The sequence below is a fragment of the Electrona antarctica genome, assembly GCF_951216825.1.
Source record: "Electrona antarctica genome assembly, chromosome: 3".
Taxonomy (NCBI): Eukaryota; Metazoa; Chordata; class Actinopteri; order Myctophiformes; family Myctophidae; genus Electrona; species Electrona antarctica.
Genome location: NC_136808.1, coordinates 54,621,134 through 54,645,725, shown reverse-complemented (window position 1 = coordinate 54,645,725; position 24,592 = coordinate 54,621,134). Strand labels below are relative to the sequence as shown.

General features: G+C 44.6%; 1 protein-coding gene across 1 annotated transcript in view; it reads left to right on the top strand.

Annotated features, from left to right (window-relative positions):
* The window catches only part of LOC306920583 (inhibitory synaptic factor 1-like), a gene marked incomplete at its 5' end in the record, with an annotated part of 33,945 nt that extends 12,037 nt beyond the window's left edge, over positions 1-21,908 (top strand). Inside the window, 2 exons of the mRNA XM_079497395.1 lie at positions 19,503-19,717; positions 21,228-21,908. Coding sequence (XP_079353521.1) covers positions 19,503-19,717; positions 21,228-21,888 — 876 coding nt within the window. The 3' untranslated portion in view covers positions 21,889-21,908. The remainder of the gene's footprint in view (positions 1-19,502; positions 19,718-21,227) is intronic.
* Between the last annotated feature and the right edge of the window lie 2,684 nt (positions 21,909-24,592).

Below are 24,592 nucleotides of genomic sequence, written 5' to 3'. Positions count from 1 at the left end.
AGGTCACAGCACAGAAACAGCACTTGATCTTAGGGTGTCTGCTGACAAGAAAAATGTATCCGTTCTAGATCTAACGGCTGCATTCGACACGATTGATCATTCAATTTTAATACAGCGTCTGGAGCACTGGATAGGCTTGTCTGGTACGGCCCTGTCCTGGTTTTCCTCCTACCTATCAAACAGAAGTTATTTTGTCAATCTAGCTGAGTTTGACTCAGACAAACACGACATCGGTTCTGGTATTCCTCAGGGCTCGATTCTTGGTCCTCTGTTATTCTCCCTGTACATACTGCCGTTGGGTGAAAGTATTACCAATCACGGAGTAAATTTTCATTTCTATGCTGATGATACCCAACTATATCTTTCTCTAGCTCCAGATGATCCCTGTGCCTTAGACCCGTTGTTGACCTGTCTGTCTAGCATCAAATGCTGGATGAGTGAGAACTTTCTCAAGCTAAATGAGGATAAGACAGAAGTTCTCATAATCGGTTCTAGTGAGCAGAAATAATCAATAATAAGCAGACTTGGCAACCTGACTGTAGAAAGTAACATTACAGTAAAGAACTTGGGGGTCATTATTGATTCTGAATTGAATTTTAATTCACACATTAATCATGTTACCAAGAGTGCACCAGTATCACCAAGACAGGCTAAATCCCGCACACAACACACGTTGTAATTTAACACAATCAGTGCCGGAAGTCCTTCAAAATAGGAGCTCTGGGGTGCCGGAACAACATGGCCGCTTTTACTCGGAAAGCCATGACCCGGAAACAATCTACTAAAAAAAGTTCACTTTACATAGCTAGCTTACATTGCGATCGTTTTAGTTTATACGATATATGATCCAAAAAGCGTTCATATTTTGTGGGAGAGACGGATGAGGAGCAGAAATTAAGCGCCAGTATATCGATCCGTTCAACACCACGGAAAGCGCCCTGGATTATGGCGAACTGACAAATAAAAAAAAGGGAAAAATTCAGAATATTCTTATCTCGCCCTGTATCATTGAGGATGCTCTAGGACGTCCTCACACGTCTTTAGGACGCGCCGATTGGGACCCCTAGGTCCCACGTCGGATGGACGGAAACGGTTAAGGTGAATCCGCTGTGGTCTCACTCTGATCCCATGTATGTAATTGACTCTGCAGCGTATCAGTGTTGTCGGGGGGGGGGGGGGGGGGGCTGGCATTACAGGCGAGCCAGAGGGGACCTGATTTAGGTCAGGCCATCTTGATTGGTGAGTTGTGTCGCTTTTGCTTGGTGTTGGCGCGGGGGATGAAGTGTCCTTTGAAGTGTTGGCTGGGAAGCGAATTTGCTGTAATTATCCTGTCAGGAGAGAGGCTATAAGCCTCAGATTTCATTAGGCACATGCCTGCTGCGTTTTCATCTTTCCTAAAGAAAACACTCATCGTCATATAGAGGCCTTAAAATGCTAAACAGCGCTGCGATGAGAGCGCATGCAGGCCAATACCTCCTGACAACTCGCTAATCAAAAGCATCGTTACAAACTTCGTAATGGGCATCGCTTATCCCTTCCGGGCCTTTTGGACGAGGTGGACTTATTCTACAGTGCTCAAGGGCTGGCAAAAACCAACCCGCTTCCTTTAAAGCCTATAATGTCCTCAGTAAACTATGTAGCTTAATTTAGGTCGTTAGGCTGTGTATACACTCTGCCCACCTGCCATTTGGCATTGACTTTAATCACGGCGAGGCTATGGACTACTGGGTACACCGCGTTGAGACGGACAGGAGGAGTGCGGTGAGAGCTCGTTGGCTTGCAGCGAAACAGAACAGAGCAGAGGGAGGGCAGTACGGCGGTGGGGTGCTGGCAGGATGCACTGTGGTCATTTATCGAGGTTCTCCTCCATTGCTTCTATCAGTGTCGAGAAGCCTCGCCGGTAGTAATGACCAGGAATAGATGGAAGTGCCACGCTACGAGGCTCCTCACTCTGTCTGCTTCCTGGAGATAGGGCTGGGATTAGAGGGCCGCGCGCCGCCGGGTCACGCTAGGTGTGTCCTGGGAAATGGGGCTGCATGTGAGTGGAGACGCTAGGTGTGTCCGCTAGGTGTGTCCTGGGAAATGGGGCTGCATGTGAGACCAGACGGGCCACCAGTGATGATTTTGACAAAAAATTAGATTTTAGTTTTAGTCATAGTTTCTTGAATAGTTTTTTTCCAAGGGTTGGATTGGGGGTAAGTCCCTGCGACATACTAGCGTCATGTCCAGGGGGTGTACTTGTACATCAAGCTGCCTCACGCTACAGAAACAGGAGATAGGCTCCTGCCCCTATGGGCCTCATGGCTAGGTAAGGCTACTTACTTACTAGTAACTGTATGAGTACAGTTACTTTAAACCAATGTGCGTGCACGCGTGTGTGTTTATGTGTGCATGCATGGGTGTGTGCGCATGTGCTTGCGTGTGCATGCGTGTGTGTGTGTGTTGGTTTACTGTAAGAATCTCTCTGGCGGTAGGCAACACACACCCCACAAGCGGCTCAAAGCCAATCCAGCGGTAAATCCGACACACTAGCAGTCAGACTGACAGTCAGAGTCTACTGTATACACAGCCAGTCAGCAAGCAGAGAATGGGCCAATCCAACGCCAAACCACAAGAGTGTTGCGGAGCTTTGGAAAATGAACATATCGTTGCTGTCAAGCAGAAACCTTGTACTCCATATCTCAACTTTGTTTCGTAAATGAATGCCCTAATTAATCCTACAAGAGTAGAGTGGCGCACAAAAAGTATAGTGGATTTTTCACTATTTTGAAATGTTTCAAAAATTATGATAAAAGAGGAATGGTTTTGGAGAAATCAATGTTTCCACCCGACAGCACCGGTGTGTGTGTGTGTGTGTGTGTGTGTGTGTGTGTGTGTGTGTGTGTGTGTGTGTGTGTGTGTGTGTGTGTGTGTGTGTGTGACGCACGTGTGCGTGTGCATGCGCGTGGACACACACATCCAGAAGATATTATTCACACCCTCGTGGAATTTCACAGACAAGCAGCCTTTGCTTGTCAACATGCTAATAGTTAATAGCGGGATGAAAGCTGTTCTGAAGATGAAAGGAGCATCTTATACAACTCTTACTGCACACAGACAGACAGGGACTGGAAGAAGCAACACACCAAATTAGTTCCCAAAGTTTTATAATCATGACTGAAATACCAAATACCTATTACTGCACCACTAAGCCTAAGTAGTTTTGCTGCTTTATTGTCTGATTGCTTAACACTTAAAAAATAGTCAAGACTTTGCGTCCCTATAATAGGTCCAGTCATTATAGGAGAACATTTTCCACACAATAAAAAGCTCAATTGTGCGATTGTTGATCTGCTATATCGTCAGATTCGTCACTATTTTCAAATATGTTTAAAAATCTTGAAAGATTTTGACATTATTGTGCACAAATGTATCCAAAATAAGGTTACTGTGGTTCACATATAATTTTAATTAATTAGCAATGTTACCAAATAATCGAATCGAACATATCAGGCCATCTATTTTCCCTGTATGGTGATATATAATCTCATAATTCACATGTTACTTTTCACGATTCAAATTCAAAACTAGCAAAAGTAGAAGATGTACAAGCCCTTCAAGCTTGTCCATCTGCTTTTTTATTTCATTATTATTTCATTATTGTTGTACAAAACCCCCCAAAAAGTATAGAATATGGAGATAAAGATGTTTCTGACTGACGATGATATATTTGAATTAAGTCTGACCAGAAGCAGGGATAAAACTTACCCCCCCCCCCCCCCCCCACCCCACCAGACTTATAAACAATAAATGGCCAGAGGGGGGGTCATAAAAAGCAGAGCCTTATGATTATAGCCCCCGGCCCTTCCCCCAGCAAATTGGACCCTGATAACAACAGAAGCCGTATTGTGTTTGCGAGGGTGCGTGCTGGTTTTCAAGAGGCATCGCAAATTGGTTTCTAAGACCAGTAATGTGGTCCCCTTTTTATTGGATTTTCGCCGTGAAATGGCTTTTTAGGTGAAATTAAAGCTCACAAGTGCTGTTTGGACTGATTGTTTGATAGCGCGCCTTGCACCACATTGTTTACACTTCTAGATAACTGGACTTTGGTAAAGTTTCTGCAATTTTACAAGGGGCTAATAGGGCACCAATTTGAAAAATGGAGTGGATTGATAGTGGCCTCTGTTCATCTGTTTTACCCCTGTACACACCACTGACTATACACTCTCAGCCCTGTTTGTGTATTACGCGTTGGCATGCCTCAGCATCTAAAAAAGTACTAACAAAAGTTGAATGTGTGCACATTTTCGAGGGGGTTCATGTGTTTGGTCCGACGGAGCATTGGTCAGAACGACAACCTACCTCAAACCCTCACCCTAACCCTAACATCCCACGGGGCAGCACACCTAAACCTAACCCCAACCCTCTCCCGACCCCTAACGCACCTCGGACCAATGCTCCTTCGAACCAATGCTCCGTCGGACGATGGTATGCCTCCCGTTTCCCCAACCACGCTCCACTGGAGTTTTACTTTGGGGTTCAGCCATTGGTTGGCATTGTATATTGGTATGGCATACATGGACAGTGCATTGTTGTTACCAGGGCCATGGGGCAGTGCATTGCTATCAGGGCCATGGGCAGTGCATTGTTGTCAGGGCCATGGACAGTGCATTGTTATCAGGGCCATGGACAGTGCATTGTTATCAGGGCCATGGGCAGTGCATTGTTGTCAGGGCCATGGGGCAGTGCATTGCTATCAGGGCCATGGGCAGTGCATTGTTGTCAGGGCCATGGACAGTGCATTGTTATCAGGGCCATGGGCAGTGCATTGTTATCAGAGCCATGGGCAGTGCATTGTTATCAGGGCCATGGGCAGTGCATTGTTGTCAGGGCCATGGACAGTGCATTGTTGTCAGGGCCATGGGCAGTGCATTGTTATCAGGGCCATGGGCAGTGCATTGTTACCAGGGCCATGGGCAGTGCATTGTTATCAGGGCCATGGGCAGTGCATTGTTGTCAGGGCCATGGGCAGTGCAATGTTACCAGGGCCATGGGCAGTGCATTGTTATCAGGGCCATGGGCAGTGCATTGTTATCAGGGCCATGGGCAGTGCATTGTTGTCAGGGCCATGGGCAGTGCAATGTTACCAGGGCCATGGGCAGTGCATTGTTATCAGGGCCATGGGCAGTGCATTGTTGTCAGGGCCATGGGCAGTCCATTGTTATCAGGGCCATGGGCAGTGCATTGTTATCAGGGCCATGGGCAGTGCATTTTCATCAGGGCCATTGGCAGTGCATTGTTGTCAGGGCCATGGGCAGTGCATTGTTACCAGGGCCATGGGCAGTGCATTGTTATCAGGGCCATGGGCAGTGCATTGTTATCAGGGCCATGGGCAGTGCATTGTTACCAGGGCCATGGGCAGTGCATTGTTATCAGGGCCATGGGCAGTGCATTGTTGTCAGGGCCATGGGCAGTGCAATGTTACCAGGGCCATGGGCAGTGCATTGTTATCAGGGCCATGGGCAGTGCATTGTTGTCAGGGCCATGGGCAGTCCATTGTTATCAGGGCCATGGGCAGTGCATTGTTATCAGGGCCATGGGCAGTGCATTTTCATCAGGGCCATGGGCAGTGCATTGTTGTCAGGGCCATGGGCAGTGCATTGTTACCAGGGCCATGGGAGTGCATTGTTATCAGGGCCATGGGCAGTGCATTGTTATCAGGGCCATGGGCAGTGCATTGTTACCAGGGCCATGGGCAGTGCATTGTTATCAGGGCCATGGACAGTGCATTGTTATCAGGGCCATGGGCAGTGCATTGTTACCAGGGCCATGGACAGTGCATTGTTATCAGGGCCATGGGCAGTGCATTGTTATCAGGGCCATGGGCAGTGCATTGTTATCAGGGCCATGGGCAGTTCATTGTTATCAGGGCCATGGGCAGTTCATTGTTATCAGGGCCATGGGCAGTGCATTGTTACCAGGGCCATGGGCAGTGCATTGTTATCAGGGCCATGGGCAGTGCATTGTTATCAGGGCCATGGGCAGTGTATTGTTACCAGGGCCATGGGCAGTGCATTGTTATCAGGGCCATGGACAGTGCATTGTCGTCAGGGCCATGGGCAGTGCATTGTTGTCAAAGCCATGGGCAGTCCATTGTTGTCAGGGCCATGGGCAGTGCATTGTTGTCAGGGCCATGGGCAGTCCATTGTTATCAGGGCCATGGACAGTGCATTGTTACCAGGGCCATGGGCAGTGCATTGTTATCAGGGCCATGGGCAGTGCATTGTTATCAGGGCCATGGGCAGTGCATTGTCGTCAGGGCCATGGGCAGTGCATTGTTATCAGGGCCATGGGCAGTGCATTGTTATCAGGACCATGGACAGTGCATTGTTATCAGGGCCATGGGCACATTGGGCAGTGCATTGTTGTCAGGGCCATGGGCACATTGGGCAGTGCATTGTTGTCAGGGCCATGGGCACATTGGGCAGTGCATCGTTGTCAGGGCAATGGGCACATTGGGCAGTGCATCGTTGTCAGGGCCATGGGCACATTGGGCAGTGCATCGTTGTCAGGGCCATGGGCAGTGCATCGTGTTCAGGTCCATGGGCAGTGCATTGTTATCAGGGCCATGGGCAGTATTGGAAGAAGTACTTTTTCCTGAAGTAAAAGCAATTTACATTTAGCAATGCCACAACGTGGAAATACTTTGGTACAAGTAAAATATGTTTTTTTTAAATAAGCTATAGTAAAAGTGCAACAGTATTGGCATCAAAATATACTTAAAGTACCCATCAATCATCATGCAGGTTCAGATTTCCCTATATAGGCTACCAGCAGTTAGCATCCAAGGAGTCGGTTGGTGCTAGCTTGTCGGGTTCATGTTCGGTTTGGTCCGACGGAGCATTGGTCCGAACGACAACCTACCTCAAACCCTCACCCTAACCCTAACCTCCCACGGGGCAGCACACCTAAACCTAACCTCAACCCTCCCCCGACCTCGGACCAATTAATGCTCCTTCGAACCAATGCTCCGTCGGACCATAGTATGCCTCCCAGCTTGCCACCATTGGTGTGTGAATGTGAGGGGGCAGGGAAATCCAAGCACAACCATGACGCAGGGCCGGACCAAATCTGCTGAGGCCAATTTTGTTGTTTATATCTAAACACAGGACAAAGTTACATTATACCTTTACATATACTTGAGGGAATATACTTAATTACTTTCCGGGCCCATGGGTAAGGATAAAATGCCCTGGTCTGGGAGAGGAGAGGAGAGGAGCGGGAGCAGCAGACCCCATACTATTATTAATACAGGACATGCAATCAATATGCTGCTGGCATTTCTAGGTTCCCTTGGCCTGTGGTGCTTATCTTAATGGGAGTGCGCTCCCATTTTCTTTTATTGTGTGAAACCCATATATCATTACCCAACAAACACTGCCTGATCTACCATGCCATACAGTGAAAAAATACTGAGACGCAGAGAGAAACAATTTATGCAAGTTTGTTATGTATTCATTGATTTTTGTTTTATAAATGTTCTATTTTTCTTGCTCTCTCTCTCTCTCTCTCTCTCTCTCTCTCTCTCTCTCTGTCTCTCTCTCTCTCTCAACCCAGCCACGGTGTGGCTGGGTTGCATACTGCGGTTGTTGATTTTATATGTTGGCTATTAAAAAAAGTCACAAAATGATGCTTGTATATCTGCCATTTTTAGATAAAAAAACCCCCATCTTGAATCAGAATCAGCGTTAGTCACAGTTCACAGTTTTACAGGTAATAATGTGGGTGAAAAAACTTGCTGGGAAGAAGAGAAGCTCAGTCTTGTCTGGGTTCAGCTTGAGGTGGTGAGAAGACATCCACTGTGAGATGTCAGCCAGGCATGCGGTGATGCGCCCTTCCACCTGAGTAGCAGACGGGTACAGGAGAATCGTTCACTTGTGGGTACAAGCACCAAAATTGGCACACATACTCCTTAGTAGTTAGGTAAAGTTAGCTTAAGTTGTGGCAAATCTGCAAAACAAATGCTTACCACTAGCTTTCTTCACAGATGTGTTCATAAAGGTGTCTACTATCACAGAAAAAATTGTTCCAACCCAACTCCCTTGGGAAACTTTGTGACAGCTGCTGAAAGTTGGGGTACCATTATCAACCAATATAAGGCAAATGTCATTATACCTTAAGTAGCATGTGACATGATGTCAAACTAGGGGGTTTTCAAGATTCTGAATCCATTGCAAGCATTAGTTTTGCACAAAAAACACTCCTTTGCCTAAAAATGCCCATAGCCGTCATCACAAATGTGATGAGGTCAGCACATTTGGGCACATTTGGGCAAGTGGCTATGGCCAAATTTAGCCCAAGGAGTATTTTCGAGCAAAACTCGTGCTTGGAATGGATTCAGCATCATGAAAACCCCCTAGTTTGACATGTCACATGCTACTTAGTATAATGACATTTTGAATGTTTTGCCTTATATTGGTTGATAATGGTACCCCAACTTTCAGCAGCTGTCACAAAGTTTCCCAGGGGAGTTGGGTTGTAACACATTTTTCTGTGATAGTAGACACCTTTATGAACACATCTGTGAAGAAAACTAGTGGTAGGCCTAAGCATTTTTTTGCAGATTTTCCACAACTTAAGCTAACTTTACCTAACTATAGGGATTGCTCTTTTGATAAAATCACCTGGCCAAATAACATTTCAAGATGGCGGCCATTTTTCAAGATGGCCGCCATTGAAAATACAGTAATATTGTATTTCACAATACAATCCTATAGACTTGTCCTATTTGAATGATCTTGGTGTCAAATCATAAATGTTTCACTATGTAGAATCCAAATTTGGACCCATGGACTTACTCACTGGCTTCCTTGTACCATATATCAGTCCCTGAACCCTAATATTCTGCTAAAATTGTGTTATGTCTGACTCGGGTAAAATCGGTCTATATCTTAGTATTGTTAGAGGTTTAGTGTGTGTGTGCGTGTGCATGTGCATGTGCGTGTGTGTGTGTGTGTGTGTGTGTGTGTGTGTGTGTGTGCGTGCGTGCGTGTGTGTGTGTGTGTGCATGTGTGTGTGTGTGTGGAGGGGGGGGGGGGGGGGGATGTAGTAGCTTAACAGAGCGATTGTCAGCCAGGTGGTGGCACCGCTGCTGTGAAACTCAGCATGGGTTCAGTATCGGCGGAGTAATTAGTTTGGTGTTGATGTCAGTGTCCCAAATGTTGTCTAATAAGCCCCACATCAGTTAGTTAGTGTAGATCACATGTAGTTTACGGTTTACCATGTTTATAGTTAGACAGCCACGCCTGAATTGACAGGGTATGCCAGCGTGGGAGAGCCGAGCCAAGGGTAAGGGGGCTATACTATACACAACTGAATACAGATAATGATCATACTGTGATACCTTGATTACCATTCATCACCACGATGGCAAATATAGATCTAGGACCGCCAAAACTCAAGAGTGCCTGGAGCAAGTGTTGTCTTTGCCAAGAGAAGAAGAGTAGAGCTCTCATCACCACATGCACGACAATCACAACAACATGATGGCTACACTATGATTGCAAATAATATCCCCCTCTTTCACGCAATGAATGAGATGCATATTAAACTGGATCCAGACAGACTTGATGATGGTGGTGGCATTGAAGAAAATCTGAGGAGGAACAAGGCGCAATATCACGGAAATTGTCGCATTATGTTCAACGACATGAAACTGGAGAGATAAGAGAGAGAATCACATAACAAAAAGCACAGAGTGCTCAGCCAGTGGAATGCCAGACCAAGCTGAGTAGAACCAGCATTAAAAGCAAAACGTGTTTCACATGTGAAGAAGCCGCATCCTCTGAACTCACAAGGATTGGATTCTACATAGAGAAAAATGTATGATTTGACACCAAGGAGTATGTGTGCCAATTGTGGTGCTTGTATCGTGCATCCATCCATCTATAATTGCACCAAGTCTCTGTGCGTGTATGTACGTCTGAAACCCACGTAACTCGAGAACCGTTCGCCCCACCGACTTCAAATTCGACACACGCGTTGCATACCACGCCTCCTCAGGAGACTTGGCTCAGATCTGAACCCATTTGATTCGGCCTTAGGGACAGGGCCCAAATTAGCCAATTATTGATCACACCTGATCACCCCCAGATCTCCATATATGGAGCTGGCCTGTTCTGACGTCACAATAATGTTCTGACATCTGCATAGACTCCCTATTTGGGCATGCCTGACATAAATAACTAAATTTATTGGCATAAAAGGGACACAGACATAATGGGTGGGGCATTCATTTCCAACTTGCATCGCTCCAAGTAGGCCAGTGCCCAACGGGCACCGCTCTACTAGTCATAAGGATAAAGATAAACAAGCCTGAAGGCTCCATTGTGGTCCTTGCGAAGATGGTTCAACACACAACAGTAATATAAACAATAATGAAGGACAGAAACTATGACTCAGTGGGCAGTATTATTTGTGTCTTAAGTACCAGGTCTTATGACCTAACTTAAGACCTGGAGGCGTGGTCAATGCTGTATGGCCACTCAGAATAGCCAAATGGCATTGACCACGCCTCCAGGTCTTAAGTTAGGTCATAAGACCTAGTACTTAAGACATGCATAATACTGCCCAGTGCCTCTTCATTTTACAACCAAACACAGTTGGAACAGTGACGCTGCAGATAAATAAGAAATAAGACCATGCATGATGATTTTGGGTGGACTGAAGTCACACCTGCAAACTCACGATGGATGAAAAAAGGGTGACAAGATCCCAAATCAAAGCCCTTCCACGGGGTCCAGGCCATTGCTTCACAATCCACCCTGCATGGCATTGGCAGCCCGTCAGAGTAAAATCATTTTTTGTTGTTGTTATCATGTAATGGCATACAGTAGTACACTGCAAGTCCATCTACAGTACTAAAAATGGGCGGCTGTGGCTCAGGAGGTAGAGCAGGTCGTCCAATGATCCATGGGTCGGCGGTTCGAATCCCGGCTCCTCCTGTCTACATGTCGAAGTGTCCTTGGGCAAGACACTGAACCCCAAATTGCTCCCGATGTGCTGGTTGGTACCTTGCATGGCTTCCGCCGCAATCGGTGTATGAATGTGTGTGTGAATGGGTGAATGTAATGCACAATCTATGTAAAGCGCCTTGGATAAAGGCGCTATATAAATGCACCATTTACCATTTACTATGTACACACACCTCAGCTCATCTGAGGTAAAACTGTATTTGTTCCTGTCGGGCAGAAGCCTCTTAACTCTATATTTGTGGTTGTTTTCTTGTAAATGAATGCCCTACTTGATCATACTACAGCGTCACACAAAAGCATCAAAAGTAGCAGATCCACACAAATCTTCTCTTCTGGGGGTCACATGCAAGGGGCCAGTGAGGCTATTCAACGTTGAAGCTCTGGGCCCTAGTGGTAGGAGGAGGGACTACAGGCGGACCCGTGGATTCATGACCGGGAAACCCCGTGCAGCTGGGCTTTAACATTGAGCGCTCGGTTGCACATCCGCATTTGACCACCAAAATTTGGTGGTCAAATGCGGAAGTAGACGTTCTGAGACGGTACTTCCGGCAGTCTTCCGGGTGCTTCAAAACGCCACTGAGCAACTTCCACTGACATGAATAGATGGGGGGGCGGAGCTTCGCGCCAGTTCAGTCTCTATCCTTTTATATACTCTATGGTCACATGGCACAAAACATTTTCAGATGGGGGGGTCCGCGGCCAAATATCAATTTGGGGCTCGATCCTTCACGCAAGTTTTAGAACCAAATGATGTGAATATCAGGATGGAAATGACAATCCTTCTCCCTCGCCCTCCTTATCTCTCCCTCTCTGTATTAATTTCTCTCACTGTCCACTGGCAGCCAGCGGAGGCAGCTGAGTCTCTTTAAATAGTGGCAGCGCATTCAAATTTAACTCGCTGTGACTGTGCTTATTTACATCATCAGACTTAACACCCCGCTAAATTGAAAGCTTGCAAGCAACACAGATTTTTGCGGCCCTGGGGGTAATTTGCGGCATGATTAAGTGTGCCCCTGGGACTTGTTTGACAACAAGGCCCAAGGGAAGAGGATTGCTGCGTCCACTGCCTGTGTGACTATTGCACTATACCAGGGGTTCTCACATGTATTCATGTCAAGGACCCCCACATTGCTACATTGCCCATCTGAAATCAGGCTATATTTTGTGCCATGGACCCCCAAAAGAGAATACTATACTGTACAAAACAAAACACTTTCATACCACCTTCCTCTTACTGTATACAGTCCAGCCACAAAAACCTTTACATGTATTCAAATAAAAAAACCTGTGTGAACTGAGTGGTGCAACTAGTCAGTGACGTCACACACTAACCATAGCAACCATGCTCACATGTACGTGGGGCTACGTACAGGTACACACAGGTACAGGTACACACATACATAGACACATACAGACAAAGCTGGTTGTTGGAGTGGTTTGCACCACTCAAAAATAAAGAGGGGGACTCTTATCATCATATATCATCATCATACATCATCTCATTCCGGCCAATCACAATTTGCGTCCTCACTTTTGTCTTCAATGTTTGTGTTTACGTAATGTTTGTGTTTACACAAACACTGAAAAATGGCCATTCATTTTCAATGGCATTTAATGTTTGTGTTGGGACAAACACTCAAAACTGGCCATTCATTATCAATGGCATACAATGTTTGTGTTCACACACACACCTTCAAAACTGGACATTGGAGGGGCGCGCCCCTCAAAAAAGTGCTGAGACTCGGCCGAGACAGGGCGCTCCTCGACCAGTTTTTCTCACTTGTACTGGTTTCTCACGTATGTACTGTAACATTATGCTCAAGTGCTGTAACTGCAATTACGGTTGTGAGGTACTTTTACTTTGAGTTACTTTGAGTAAGTGAGTAATTTCATTTTTCCTATACATTATACTTCTACTCGACTATATCTCAGAGGCAAATTGTCAGCTTTAGTATTTAATTTGAAGATTATTTATGCAAAACATATCCATATACAGTACATACACCACTTGCTGTAAGCACAATCTTGTACTTTAGGGTTAGGCTATTCAAAAATATGTTGCATCACATCACATTCGAAAATAGCTTATCTGCAAGCTCACAGAGCGTTGCAATGTGCTAGCTATTTTCAAGTTTTGTAAAATGCCAAGATGCCAATACTCAAGTACAAGTTTTGAATACAGGACTTTACTTGTAATAGTGTTTTCTACATAGTTAGAGAAAATTAGCGAAATGTGTGGCAAATCTGCAAAATAATCACACCCGTGTGAACTGAGTGGTGTAAGGTATTATATAGCCTGATCAGCTGTGGTCTGACGTAATGAAATCACACCCGTGTGAACTGGGTGATCATAGCAACCATGCTCATTTTTTGGTACGAACAGACAGACAGACAAACAGACAGACAGACACGTAAACTAACAAAGCCAGTTGTAGGAGTGGTTTACACCACTCAAAAAATGCTTACCACTAGATTTCTTCACAAATGTGTTCATAAAGGTGATATCAATTTGTTCCACTCCAACTCCCTTGGGAAACTTTGTGACAGTTAATTGCTGAAAGTTGGGGTACCATTAACAACCAAGGCAAAATTCCCAAAATGTCATTATGCTTTAAGTAGCATGTGACGTGTCAAACTAGGGGGTTTTCATGATGCTGAATCCATTCCAAGCATTAGTTTTGCACGGAAATACTCCTTGGGCTAAATTCGGCCATAGCCACTTGCCCTAATGTGCCCAAATGTGCTGACCTCATCACATTATTTTGTGATGACGGACGGCTATGGGCATTTTTAGGCAAAGGAGTGTGTTGTTTCTGCAAAAATAATGCTTGCAATGGTTTGACAGACACGTCACATGCTACTTAAAGTATAATGACATTTGGAAAATGTTGCCTTATATTGGTTGATAATGGTACCCCATCTTTCAGCAGGTGTCACACAGTTTCCCAAGGGAGTTGGGTTTGAACAAATTATTATGTGATTGTAGACACCTGTATGAACCTGTCTGTGAAGAAAGCTAGTGGTAAGCATTTTTCTTGCAGATTTGCCACACATTTAGCAAATCTTCCCTTATTAATATCCTTGCAAGACCCGGATATATTTCTACTTGCAAAAAAGAGATTACAACCTATACTACTACTTTGTACTACTAGGATTTGCAGAGGGAAAACTAAGAAAGGGCAGAAGAGAAGGGGGGGGGGGGGGTTAAGGAGATCAAGGCAGGAAAAGAAAGAAGATTACACAGCGGCATTCCGAAGCCCGATATTCCGACGCATCGCCATTCCGACTCACCGCATTACCAAACCTGTCCCCAACCCTAACCGCACGTGTAAGCCACATAGTCGGAATAATAATAATAATAATAATGTTTATTGTCCCGAAGGATATTCATCTTCACAGGTCTGTTCAACACCAACAACAAAAACAACACATAGTACAGAAAAACATAACACCAAGACAAACAAAAACATGAGTTCCCCACTGTATACAGACCCAACTTATCGGTGGGGCAGTTTGTTTAATGCCACGATGGCTGAGGGGACAAAACTCCTACTGAAACGAACCTTTTTCCAGGGTAAGGTTCTGTATCTTTGTCCTGATGGCATGAGGTTGAAGAAGCGATACAGGGGATGATCAGTGTCACGTGATATTGAGAGTGCTAGCCGTGTGATGGCATTATTGTTCATATCAGAAAGTGTTGGTGTGGGAAGTCCGATAATCTTGGAAGCAATACGGGTAATACTGAAAAGTTTGTTTCTGTTAGGCATGGACAGTATGGTGTAGAAACATGCAGAACAGTACAACAGAACAGGTTGAATAATGCTTTTGTACAATAATACAAATGGCGGTGCGTCAGAATGCCGCTCTGCGTGTATAGTTACTTTGGATTCCTCTTTTTGGCGGTTTGCAAACCAAATTGTGCTCTTATTTCCATGTGAGACACAGTGTGTGTCCCTCACTAATGACTCAGTTCCTGATGTGTTCATTCATCCCTTACGCTAAGACAATCTGTTTACCTATTAATTCACCCCATAGTCGCATAGGCTCATCACACGGTTCCCTTCCTGGAAGAACAGGCAGAGATTACTGCTCATTGCTGCCACGTCGGGGGCCCATCTGTGACCTAAAAAGATTGGGAGCACCCTTCTCTCCTTCGAGCTCAGACAGTTATCCAGTTGAATTAGCCTATACCTACTGGGAGGCAGTACTGGCTGCAACTGCTTTACTGTTAGTACCAGGGAATGTGTTTTTAAGTTTTAACCCATTAAAACTAAATTACCGCCAACGCCACCATCTTGTGAATGTGTGCAAAGTACACATTTATTTTGAAAGGCGTTTCAACCGGAAAATGAAAGTCAGGAAGTGAAATCACGCTATGCAACATGTCCCACGAATGTTATTAATTTACCCAAAACATCAATTTTGTAACAGGGGATCATATCGTTTATAGAATGAGTCGCAAATCAAGCTTGTTTTTGATCCGAAAATAAGAATCCGAGATATTACGATTCTAAAAAATGTGTTCCCATAGACAGCATAAGGCAGCAGAGTTTTCACTTCCGTTTTCTTTTCATCCACCACAACCGGGGTGTTACGAGCGTGTAGAGAACACAATTGTGAAACGTAATCAATTTATCTTAAAAAAGGCGTCAAAAGGCGATCTCACCAGGGAGGGCGTTTGGACAAGAAGGCATCAAAAGGCGATCTCGGCGGTAAAAGAGATAAGATCTGAGGTTTCAAAATGATTTAACATTGACAACTGTGAGCCTATGTGAGCCTCTGCTATTTTTTTAATAGCTAATGCAAAAAATATATATTTTGAGCAAGTCATTATAGGCAACATTTTTCAAAACAATTTAAAAAAAATCTATATCTTACAAACACAATTATGCAAATGTAAATGTGTGTGCGTGTGTATATCTGTCCTTTGGCATTTCGTTGCAATTATGTTGCAATTCAAAATAGTTCAATAAATGTATAATTTACAAGCTACACAAACGCTGGCTGTATCATTTTAGATTGTTTTCCAGAGTGCAACAAGCTGATTAAAGGTACAGAAATGTCAAGTATTGGGGGCTTACATTTTCTGTCCTGTCAGCAAATCAGTGGTGTTTTGAGATAAGTGCTTTTTATTCATGAGGCACTCTATACACTTTGCAGCCACTGATGACTGGAATATTGAGGTTAATTTTCAGACGGCAAAAATGGAATGAAATGCTTTTACCTTATTATTTTCTCCATATGCTGAAGGTGAAAGCAGGAGACCTGTCACTGTGTGTATGCACAGACAAATAATGGTTCTTGTATTTAGTGAACAAGACCTGTGCCCGTCGGCCACCGGCCTACTTGGGAACGATGCAAGTTGGGAACCTAGTATGCAATACCCGTTTTAAGCGTCTGTCTGTGTCCCGTTTGTGCCAGATATGTGTCTGTCTGCCAGTGTCCGAAGAGTGCAAACTGACTATGAAAAGTGGACTCGTTAAGTAATCAAATGGCAGGTGTGGCGTTGCCATGGCAATCCATTGGCTGAAGCAGAGGCTGTAAATTCTACAGGTGATGGGACTTAAGCTCATTAGGTCCACTGGCAGAGCCTGAACAGAGCCTTTTGTGGCAGTTCTGGACAACCTTGTAATGTATATCCGACCGACTGAAGGCCGGGCAATCCCTGTGGTGGTGTGGAACGCGTGTGTCAAATTTGAAGTCGGTGGGGCGAACGGTTCTCGATTTACTTGGATTACAGACCTACGTACGTACGTACGTATTGTACATACACACATACAGAGACGTGGTGCATTTATTGTAAGATGGTTCTTCTTCATGTTCCTCATATGGTTCTAGAGAAGCATATAGTTCCAAACCAAGTTATTTGAGGAACCATCAATAATGGTTATTTGACTTTGAGGCACCTTTAATCATGTAAACGCTACCATCCAAATGTTCGCCATGTCTAAATAGGTGAACATTCGCCAAAAAATAGCAGGATGTGAGATAGATGTAGATTGGCTATTTTAGAGAGAAAATACGAGCGGACAAGGTACAGTATAGAGCCCTGGGGCACACACACCAGTCGATGGAGTCTATGGCGTGTAAACGTGGTAAACCATTGAAATAAATGGTTCTTTACAGCAGTGGTTCCCAAAGTGGGGTCCGGGGACCCCCAGGGGTACCTGAGGGAGTTCCAGGGGGTCCCCAGCTAAATGATAGTTTGGAACCAAATGGACCATTGTGGGTCTGTAACTCTGAGAGCGTACAAATGGAACCAAATGGACCCTAACGGGTCCATTTGGTTCCATTTGTACGCTCTCAGAGTTAAATTAACATTGATTTTACAATATAAATTGGGGGTCCAAGAGATAGAAATGCCATTAAATGGGGGTCCGTAGACTAATGCATGTCAAACTGGGGGGTCCTTGAAATTAAACGAGTTGAGAATCACTGCTAGAGCCATACAAATCTTCTCTTATGGGGGTTCCCTGGCATATCTTTTCTAATGGGGGTCCGCGGGCTAATTAGTGTCAATTTGGGGGTCCTTGACATGAAAAGGTTTGGGAACCACTGCTTTACAGAAGCATTTACAGAACTGTGGTCTCGTTTCGTTCCAGTTGGTACCTTTAGTTCTCAGTGTGCTATTCTTGTGATCTATTCTTCTACAATGAGGCCAAACCATTAGGGTATTATCGATGAATAATCTCGGATCTGTCAGCACTAAAACCCCAAACACGTATTGGATTGAATGTAAACACTGGAGGATGAAACAAACTGAACATTTGCATAAGAGTATAGGAGCGAAAGCTTTTCTATGCAGGATGGGTTCCCAGATTGATTGATTGATGGAAATCTGGGCCTATATGCAGTGCCGTCTCTACAGGGGGGCATTGCCCCCCCAGATTGGATGTTGTGCCCCTCCAGTCCAGATTGGCCAGTAGTACCCTACCCTACCAATATTTGAATGTTCTTCATGATTATTGTAAATATATACATGTTCAAATTAATTGAATAGTTAATCGAAATACAAGGTAATATATGCATGCAGAAGAGATAATGCTCAACATATTTGTATTTCTTTGTTTGTTGTTGGTGCTGCAGCATTATTGTAGCCTACTTGTAGCCTTTTTCAAGCATCACTTTGTTAATCCATTGAGACCTGGAACGCATCCATGTCACGTTAGCGTTTAACCACATTAACCATTAACCCATTTTGGGGCGGGAACCCCTTTTGGTGTTTTAAACATTGTTATAATTTAGCTATTGAAAAATAGCAGATCTACAAGCTCATAGCGCGCCACCGAGTGGCGCGCTATGAACTTGTAGATCTGCTATTTTTGAAAAATCGTTAAAATGTGCCTCAAATCTTTCCGAAAATTGTCATGATTTAGAAAACTTTTTTTTTTAATTTCGACGTCAGGCCTGAATGGGTTAATAGGCGACTATTTGTGCCCCCTTTGGAAAAAAATATGCCCCCCTGCTGATTTGTGCCTGGAGACGACACTGCCTATATGGCAGACCTGGAGAAAATAGCAGACACAAATAAATGCATTTGGCTGGTTTGGACTGGAGTAGCACAATGTGTGCCGTCCATAGAACCAGGACAGCACATATAGTTTTAGGTGAGCTGTCAAATACAGGGGAAAAAAATGATATTGACATTTTACTTGTGTTTGCCAAATCGTTTGGTACTTCTTTTGTTGTTTATTATTTGATATGGTCCCTTCACCACCTGGTGCCTGATTGGTTGACAGCCAATCTTAACAGTGGTTCTCAAACATTTTCATGCAAGGACCCCCAAATTGACCCCAAATTTCCCACAGACCCCCATTTGAAAATAATATGCCAGGGACGTCGCTGTCGGCCGGGGTAAACCTTGTGTATGTATGTCCAAAACTGTTACATTTCAGGAAATGAAAAAATAAATGAAAATAAAATAAACAGCATGTGTTCCAATGGATCAAATGTTTTGTAACATGCGCACGCACACACACACACACACACACACGCACGCACGCACGCACGCACGCACGCACGCACACACACACACAAAGTCTGCCCGACTAATTAGCATAATGTTAGATTATTATTTTTTATATAAATATTATTATTTTTTCATAGAACCTGAGGCTCGGCCCGGCCCGACTAATTACTAGCATACATTTTCAGCCTGGCCCAGGGTCGGCTTCGGGCAGAATTTGAGAACTCTCTCTCTCTCTCTCTCTCTCTCTCTCTCTCTCTCTCTCACGCTGCTGGCAGGTGCACAGTGGGTCAGATCGACAACAAGCCATAACGTCAGACTTTGACTTTGTTTCGACTTTGATTAGTCTAAAGCTGCCAGTCACAAGATGTATGCAAATTCTGTTCGATGCATGCAGGCCTCCCGGTTGGAAAGCAGACATAGTTTCCATGCAGTGCTCATTCTCAAACAGCTGTGTTCTCTCCTCTCTCTCTCTCTCTCTCTCTCTCTCTCTCTCCCGTCTCTCTCTCGGCGGGTTGTTATAGGTGGTGGGTCAGATCGACAAGCTGACGTCAGACTTTGACTTTGACGTGGACGCAGATGAGTGGACAGTGGCCACGGCCAGCAGTACGTCCAGCAGCGAGCGGGGCCTGGGAGAGGCCTTCAGGCTGGACTTCCTCAATGCCGACGTCCTCTCCGACAGCAGCTGGGACTTCTGCAGCTACCTGGAGGCCTCCGGTGTCTCTGCCGCCCCCCGCAGGTCAGTGCAGGCAGCGGCTGGCAGCGCTGGGAAAAGTACTCACATAATTTTACTAAAAGGAGCATTTCAGTGATTTGGGTGATTTGGAAACTCCCCCGGTCCGCCCCCGCTCGATCATGATTGCCGGAAGGCCCTCTCTATCCTGATTGGATGAATGCTGCATGGGCAACCTAGCCAAAAAGGTTAACTGGGGACAGGGAGGAACTCCTTATGGTCAGCACACTCTATAGTAGGGAGGATTATCACAACAAAACAAAGGAATAAGTGATATATTGAATTAAGTGAAATCACTGAATATACCTAAAGGGATATGTGATTTTGAAACCTCCGGTTAAGCTTTTTTAGCGACTAACTACGTGCTAGCTGTTATCATCGCACATTTGCCATTGTATTGACTAAATACGACAGAGAAAAGGATTTCAGTTGACGTGTTTTATTTTTTATTTTTTTTAGGGTAAATGTTGCATAATCGCAAAATCACACCATTGTGTCCCGCAGCTACCAAGCCCTGGTCTTAGAGTATATATGAATAGAGACGGCACCCGGAGGAAACCCTGAGGAGAAATGGACATAGTGGCCGAATTTGGTATTGCAGCACTGGGCCAAACTCATGAACGCGCTGGTCCGTTGACTATCATTGTGCACGTTCACGATGACACGTGAACGCTGTTTCATACGTGAATGCCACTGTTTCATACGTGAACGTGTGCAATGATAGTCAACGGCCAGCGCGTTCATGAGTTTGGGGCAAATCCATCCCAGAATGCACTCTGTTCCTGAGTGAAATCGCCTCATGCGCTTTAGAGCAACTTAATGCAAGTGGATGGGAGGAGATATTTTTTCGAGTTTTTCATGTGTTTATGAGGTGACAGCATTACACCCCTTGATGTGGTGGTTATGTGCAATGACCATAGAGTAATAAAAGGATAGAGACTGAACCGAAGCGTGGTGCCCAAAATGTGGAAGTGCAAACGCTCAATGTTAAACCCCAGCTGCACAGGGTTTCCTAGTCATAACTCCACGGGTCCGCCTGCAGTCCCACCTCTTACCACTATGGCCCAGTGCTTCAACATTGGAGAGCTGCACTGGGAGCTTGGCAATGACCCATTGTCCCATTGTATTTAGGGTTTCTTCCTGGAGGCTGAAACCTTGACAGTCAAACGTGCCAATGAAAAAACTGTGATATAGTGACATCACACTATCATCCCCTCCCCTAACCCCTCCCCCTTTATCATACAACAACAGTTGTGGGTGCGGCTTCAGTTCAGGTGGATCACCACCCATCAACATAACAGGCAAACCAGGCATACTTAATGAACTGGTGGGTGTGGCGGCTGTGGCCACATAAAAACGACATTTTAACAAATACTGTACACTTTTTTGAAAACATTTCTTCCTCCTTATATAACAATAATACGGTACTAATGATCATGTTTTAGGGTGGAAAACATCATGGCATTCCATCTTTAACTGTGAGTAATTGTATTAACAAACCTCGCTCTGTCCGCAGGCCCGGCGAGGATCCAGGCGAGGCCTGCAGCAGGCCAGAGCCAGGTGGCCGCGGGACCATCCCCACCCAGACCCAGACCCCCACCCCGCCCCCCACCACCGCCACCGCCTCCGTCTACTCGCAGATGAACGGTGGGCTGCCCATCCCCAACGGGCCGCGCATCATCACGCCGGACTCGTCCAGCGAGGATGCCACGAGCAGCTCCACGCACAGCCACAAGACCTCGCGCACCTCCGGCACGAGAGAGCGGGTGCGCTTCAGCGACAAGATCCTGTACCACGCGTTGTGCTGTGACGACGATGAGGAGGAGGACGATCTGGGCGAAGAGGAAGGGGGGGAGGAGGACAAGAGTGGCGGCGGCACGCCGGACAGTGACGGCGCGCGCAGCCCGACCATGGTTGGCTCGCTGTTGGTTGGCTCCACCCCCAAGCGCTCTTCCTCCGAGCATTCACTCCATCACAACTTTCTGGACCCTTCGTACGTCCCCTCCCCGGTGGCGAGGGGGGGGACGGGGGCCCACACGCTACCCAGGAAGGGTCTCCTGAACCCTGGCTGTCGTAAAAAACTGCTACGGAACAGCAGCACTCAGACTGTCTCGGACAAGAGCACCCAAACTGTACTGCCCTATATTCCAACCAAACAGAAAACCAAGGACCCCTGAGAGAGGAGAGAAAAAACCCTTACCGCTACCATAGGACTCATCATCAAGAGGACCGTGTACTATTTAATATAAAAAAAATACATAGATCATAGATTAATACACAAATAAATTAATTACTAAATAAAAATAAATGATATATGGGAAAAATCATTCGACTACCTAAAGTCATTCCAAGGCTCAGGGAAAACAAGATGAAATGATGAAACTAAGCTGGTGAGAGACAGCGGAGATTGGTGGACCAAAACGGCCAGCGTCTGTTATTAACGTTAAATGATGAAAAAAAAAATAATAATAACGGAATGGATTCCCTATGTATAATCATTTGCAACACTTATTGAGATTACTAAAGCAATCTTTTTTGTTTGTTTGTTTTATTTTTGTTTTGTTTTTTTTTGTTCTAGGAAGTTGAACGTTTTCAGAAGTCAAAAGGTTAAATGTGAAGAGGTTATTTTCCCTCCTACACAAATATAAAAATGATAGTTGCTGTTGGTGGAAACCTCTTATGTCCAAATAACTGTTCATTTTTATTAAAATACTGTGAAAAATAGCTAATCTTTCTACAATTCACAATGTGTCACATCGCCTTGTGAGCTTGTAGATCTGCTATTTACAATGCTTTTGAGTAGTACGGCATACATTTGCGGACAAAAACAAATACAATTTAAAAACGGAGATATGAGGTTTCTGCCCACCAGCAACAAATATTGCTTGTTCCTATAATGTGGAAACAAAAACACTGCACATTCTGTACTCTGAATATGTATAAACATTGTCTTTTTCATGTTCCAATTATTTGAAATGTCAAGGGGATCGCTGGGTATCAGCAAGGGAACGTATATCTCCATGCACTTGTCAAACCTTCTCGCGTCTTTGATGTCAAGCTGAGTGAGGATGCAGACACAGCTGCTGCTGAGACTGGAGCTGATGGGGGGTAGAAACGCACACAAACAGGTATATATCGGCACTGTCGGGTGGAAACCTTGTATGTCCAAAACTGGATACCCTTCAGGAAAAAATAACATGTGTTCCAATACAGTGGTTTTCAAACTTTTTTGCCAGGTGCTTGAAAAGCGCATGGACTACATTTTTTTTGATTGATTGAAACCTTTATTTCAGGGGAATCTAATTGAGACCAGGGTCTCTTTTTCAATGGCGCCCTGTATACAACAAAGAACATTTACAGCAATGATTTTATACATGACATAAGACACAAGGTACACAAATATATAATACAAGTCAAAAACACACACATACACAAAAACAAAACTTTAAAGCCAAATAATTATTACAAAAAGCAGGTGCATAAGCCTTCCTCTAGTGTGAGGTCTTGACAATAATTGTTCCATAAATGTGGAGCATTCACCCTGAAGGCAGTATCTCCCAATTTAGAAGTCGTTTTTTGGTACCTTCAGCACAAGCTTATCTTGCGATCTGGTACCATAAATTGATGTATTGGGATCTATCCGTTTTGTTGAACAGGGTAGCATGTTGTTTCCTTCTAAGAGCCAGTGAAGACTGAGGTGTATAGTGTGCAGTGATGGGTTCTGAAACTTGCTCCTGTAATAAAGCAAAGTGCACTGTGATAGATTGCATCCAAGGGTTTTAAACATTTGCTAGTACCTCTAGTAGTGACCGTAGCGACGGCCATACTGGACACCTTTCCATGATTGGCTGCCTGTAGGCTGACTCTAAGCCAATGGGAGACTTAACCATGAAACCCATAGTCTGAACGGCATAACGAACGCCGCAACGTGAAGCCGTGAGCTGAGGCAGAGGCTTTCGGAGGCAGTTATATGACTGAGTCATTGATGTTTTTAAGTCAAGGACCACCAAATTAATATCTATTTGACCGCAAACTCCAATCCGATAATATTTTGTGTCATGGACCCCCATACAAGATTTTTTTGTTAAAGTGGTTATTTTCATGTTTTTTTAATAGCAGGACCGCACTTTGTGAACCACTGTTTCAATGGTACAATGTAGTTAATATATATAGTCAAACGCTCTTTTCATTGGTTAAATATTCATAAAAAAGTATGAGTTACTACCATAATAACCTTACTACCATGAGTAATATTAACAAAACTTATGGTGTCCCTATCTTGGGCATGTCATTCTAGGCGAGATCTTTCAAAAATGTTCAAATAAATAGCAAAACATGAAGGTCATGTAGATCTGCTGTTTCTGCTTTTGTGTGACACTGTCATACAACAAAGTATAAAAGAGGCCATTCATTTATTAAGAAATCACACCTGTGAACTCATATCATACATCATCTCTTTCTGGCCGCAATCACAATTTGCGTCCTCACTTTTCCGCCTTCACTTATCTGCCCTCACTTTTATCTTCAATATGTACTTTGCTCAGCCAAGCAAATCATCGCTATATGGGGTGATCAGCCAATCACAAGCCAATGTTTGTGTTTACAAAAGCTGGGCATAGGAGGGGCTAGCGAAGTACATCCCATAAAGAAGTACAGTATAATGGAGAGACACAAGGTTTCTGCCCGACAGTTATGATATACTTCAATGGTTCTCAAAGTGGGTCCCTTGAGAGGTTCCCAAATGGACCCTTACGGATACATTTGGTTCCATTTGTAGTTATAGGGGTCCTTGAAATTACAGAAGCTTGAGAGCCACTGATATATTAGTTTGAATCTTACAGTCCACGTGCCATTTTCAATGTTTTTGACGTTCTTTCCACA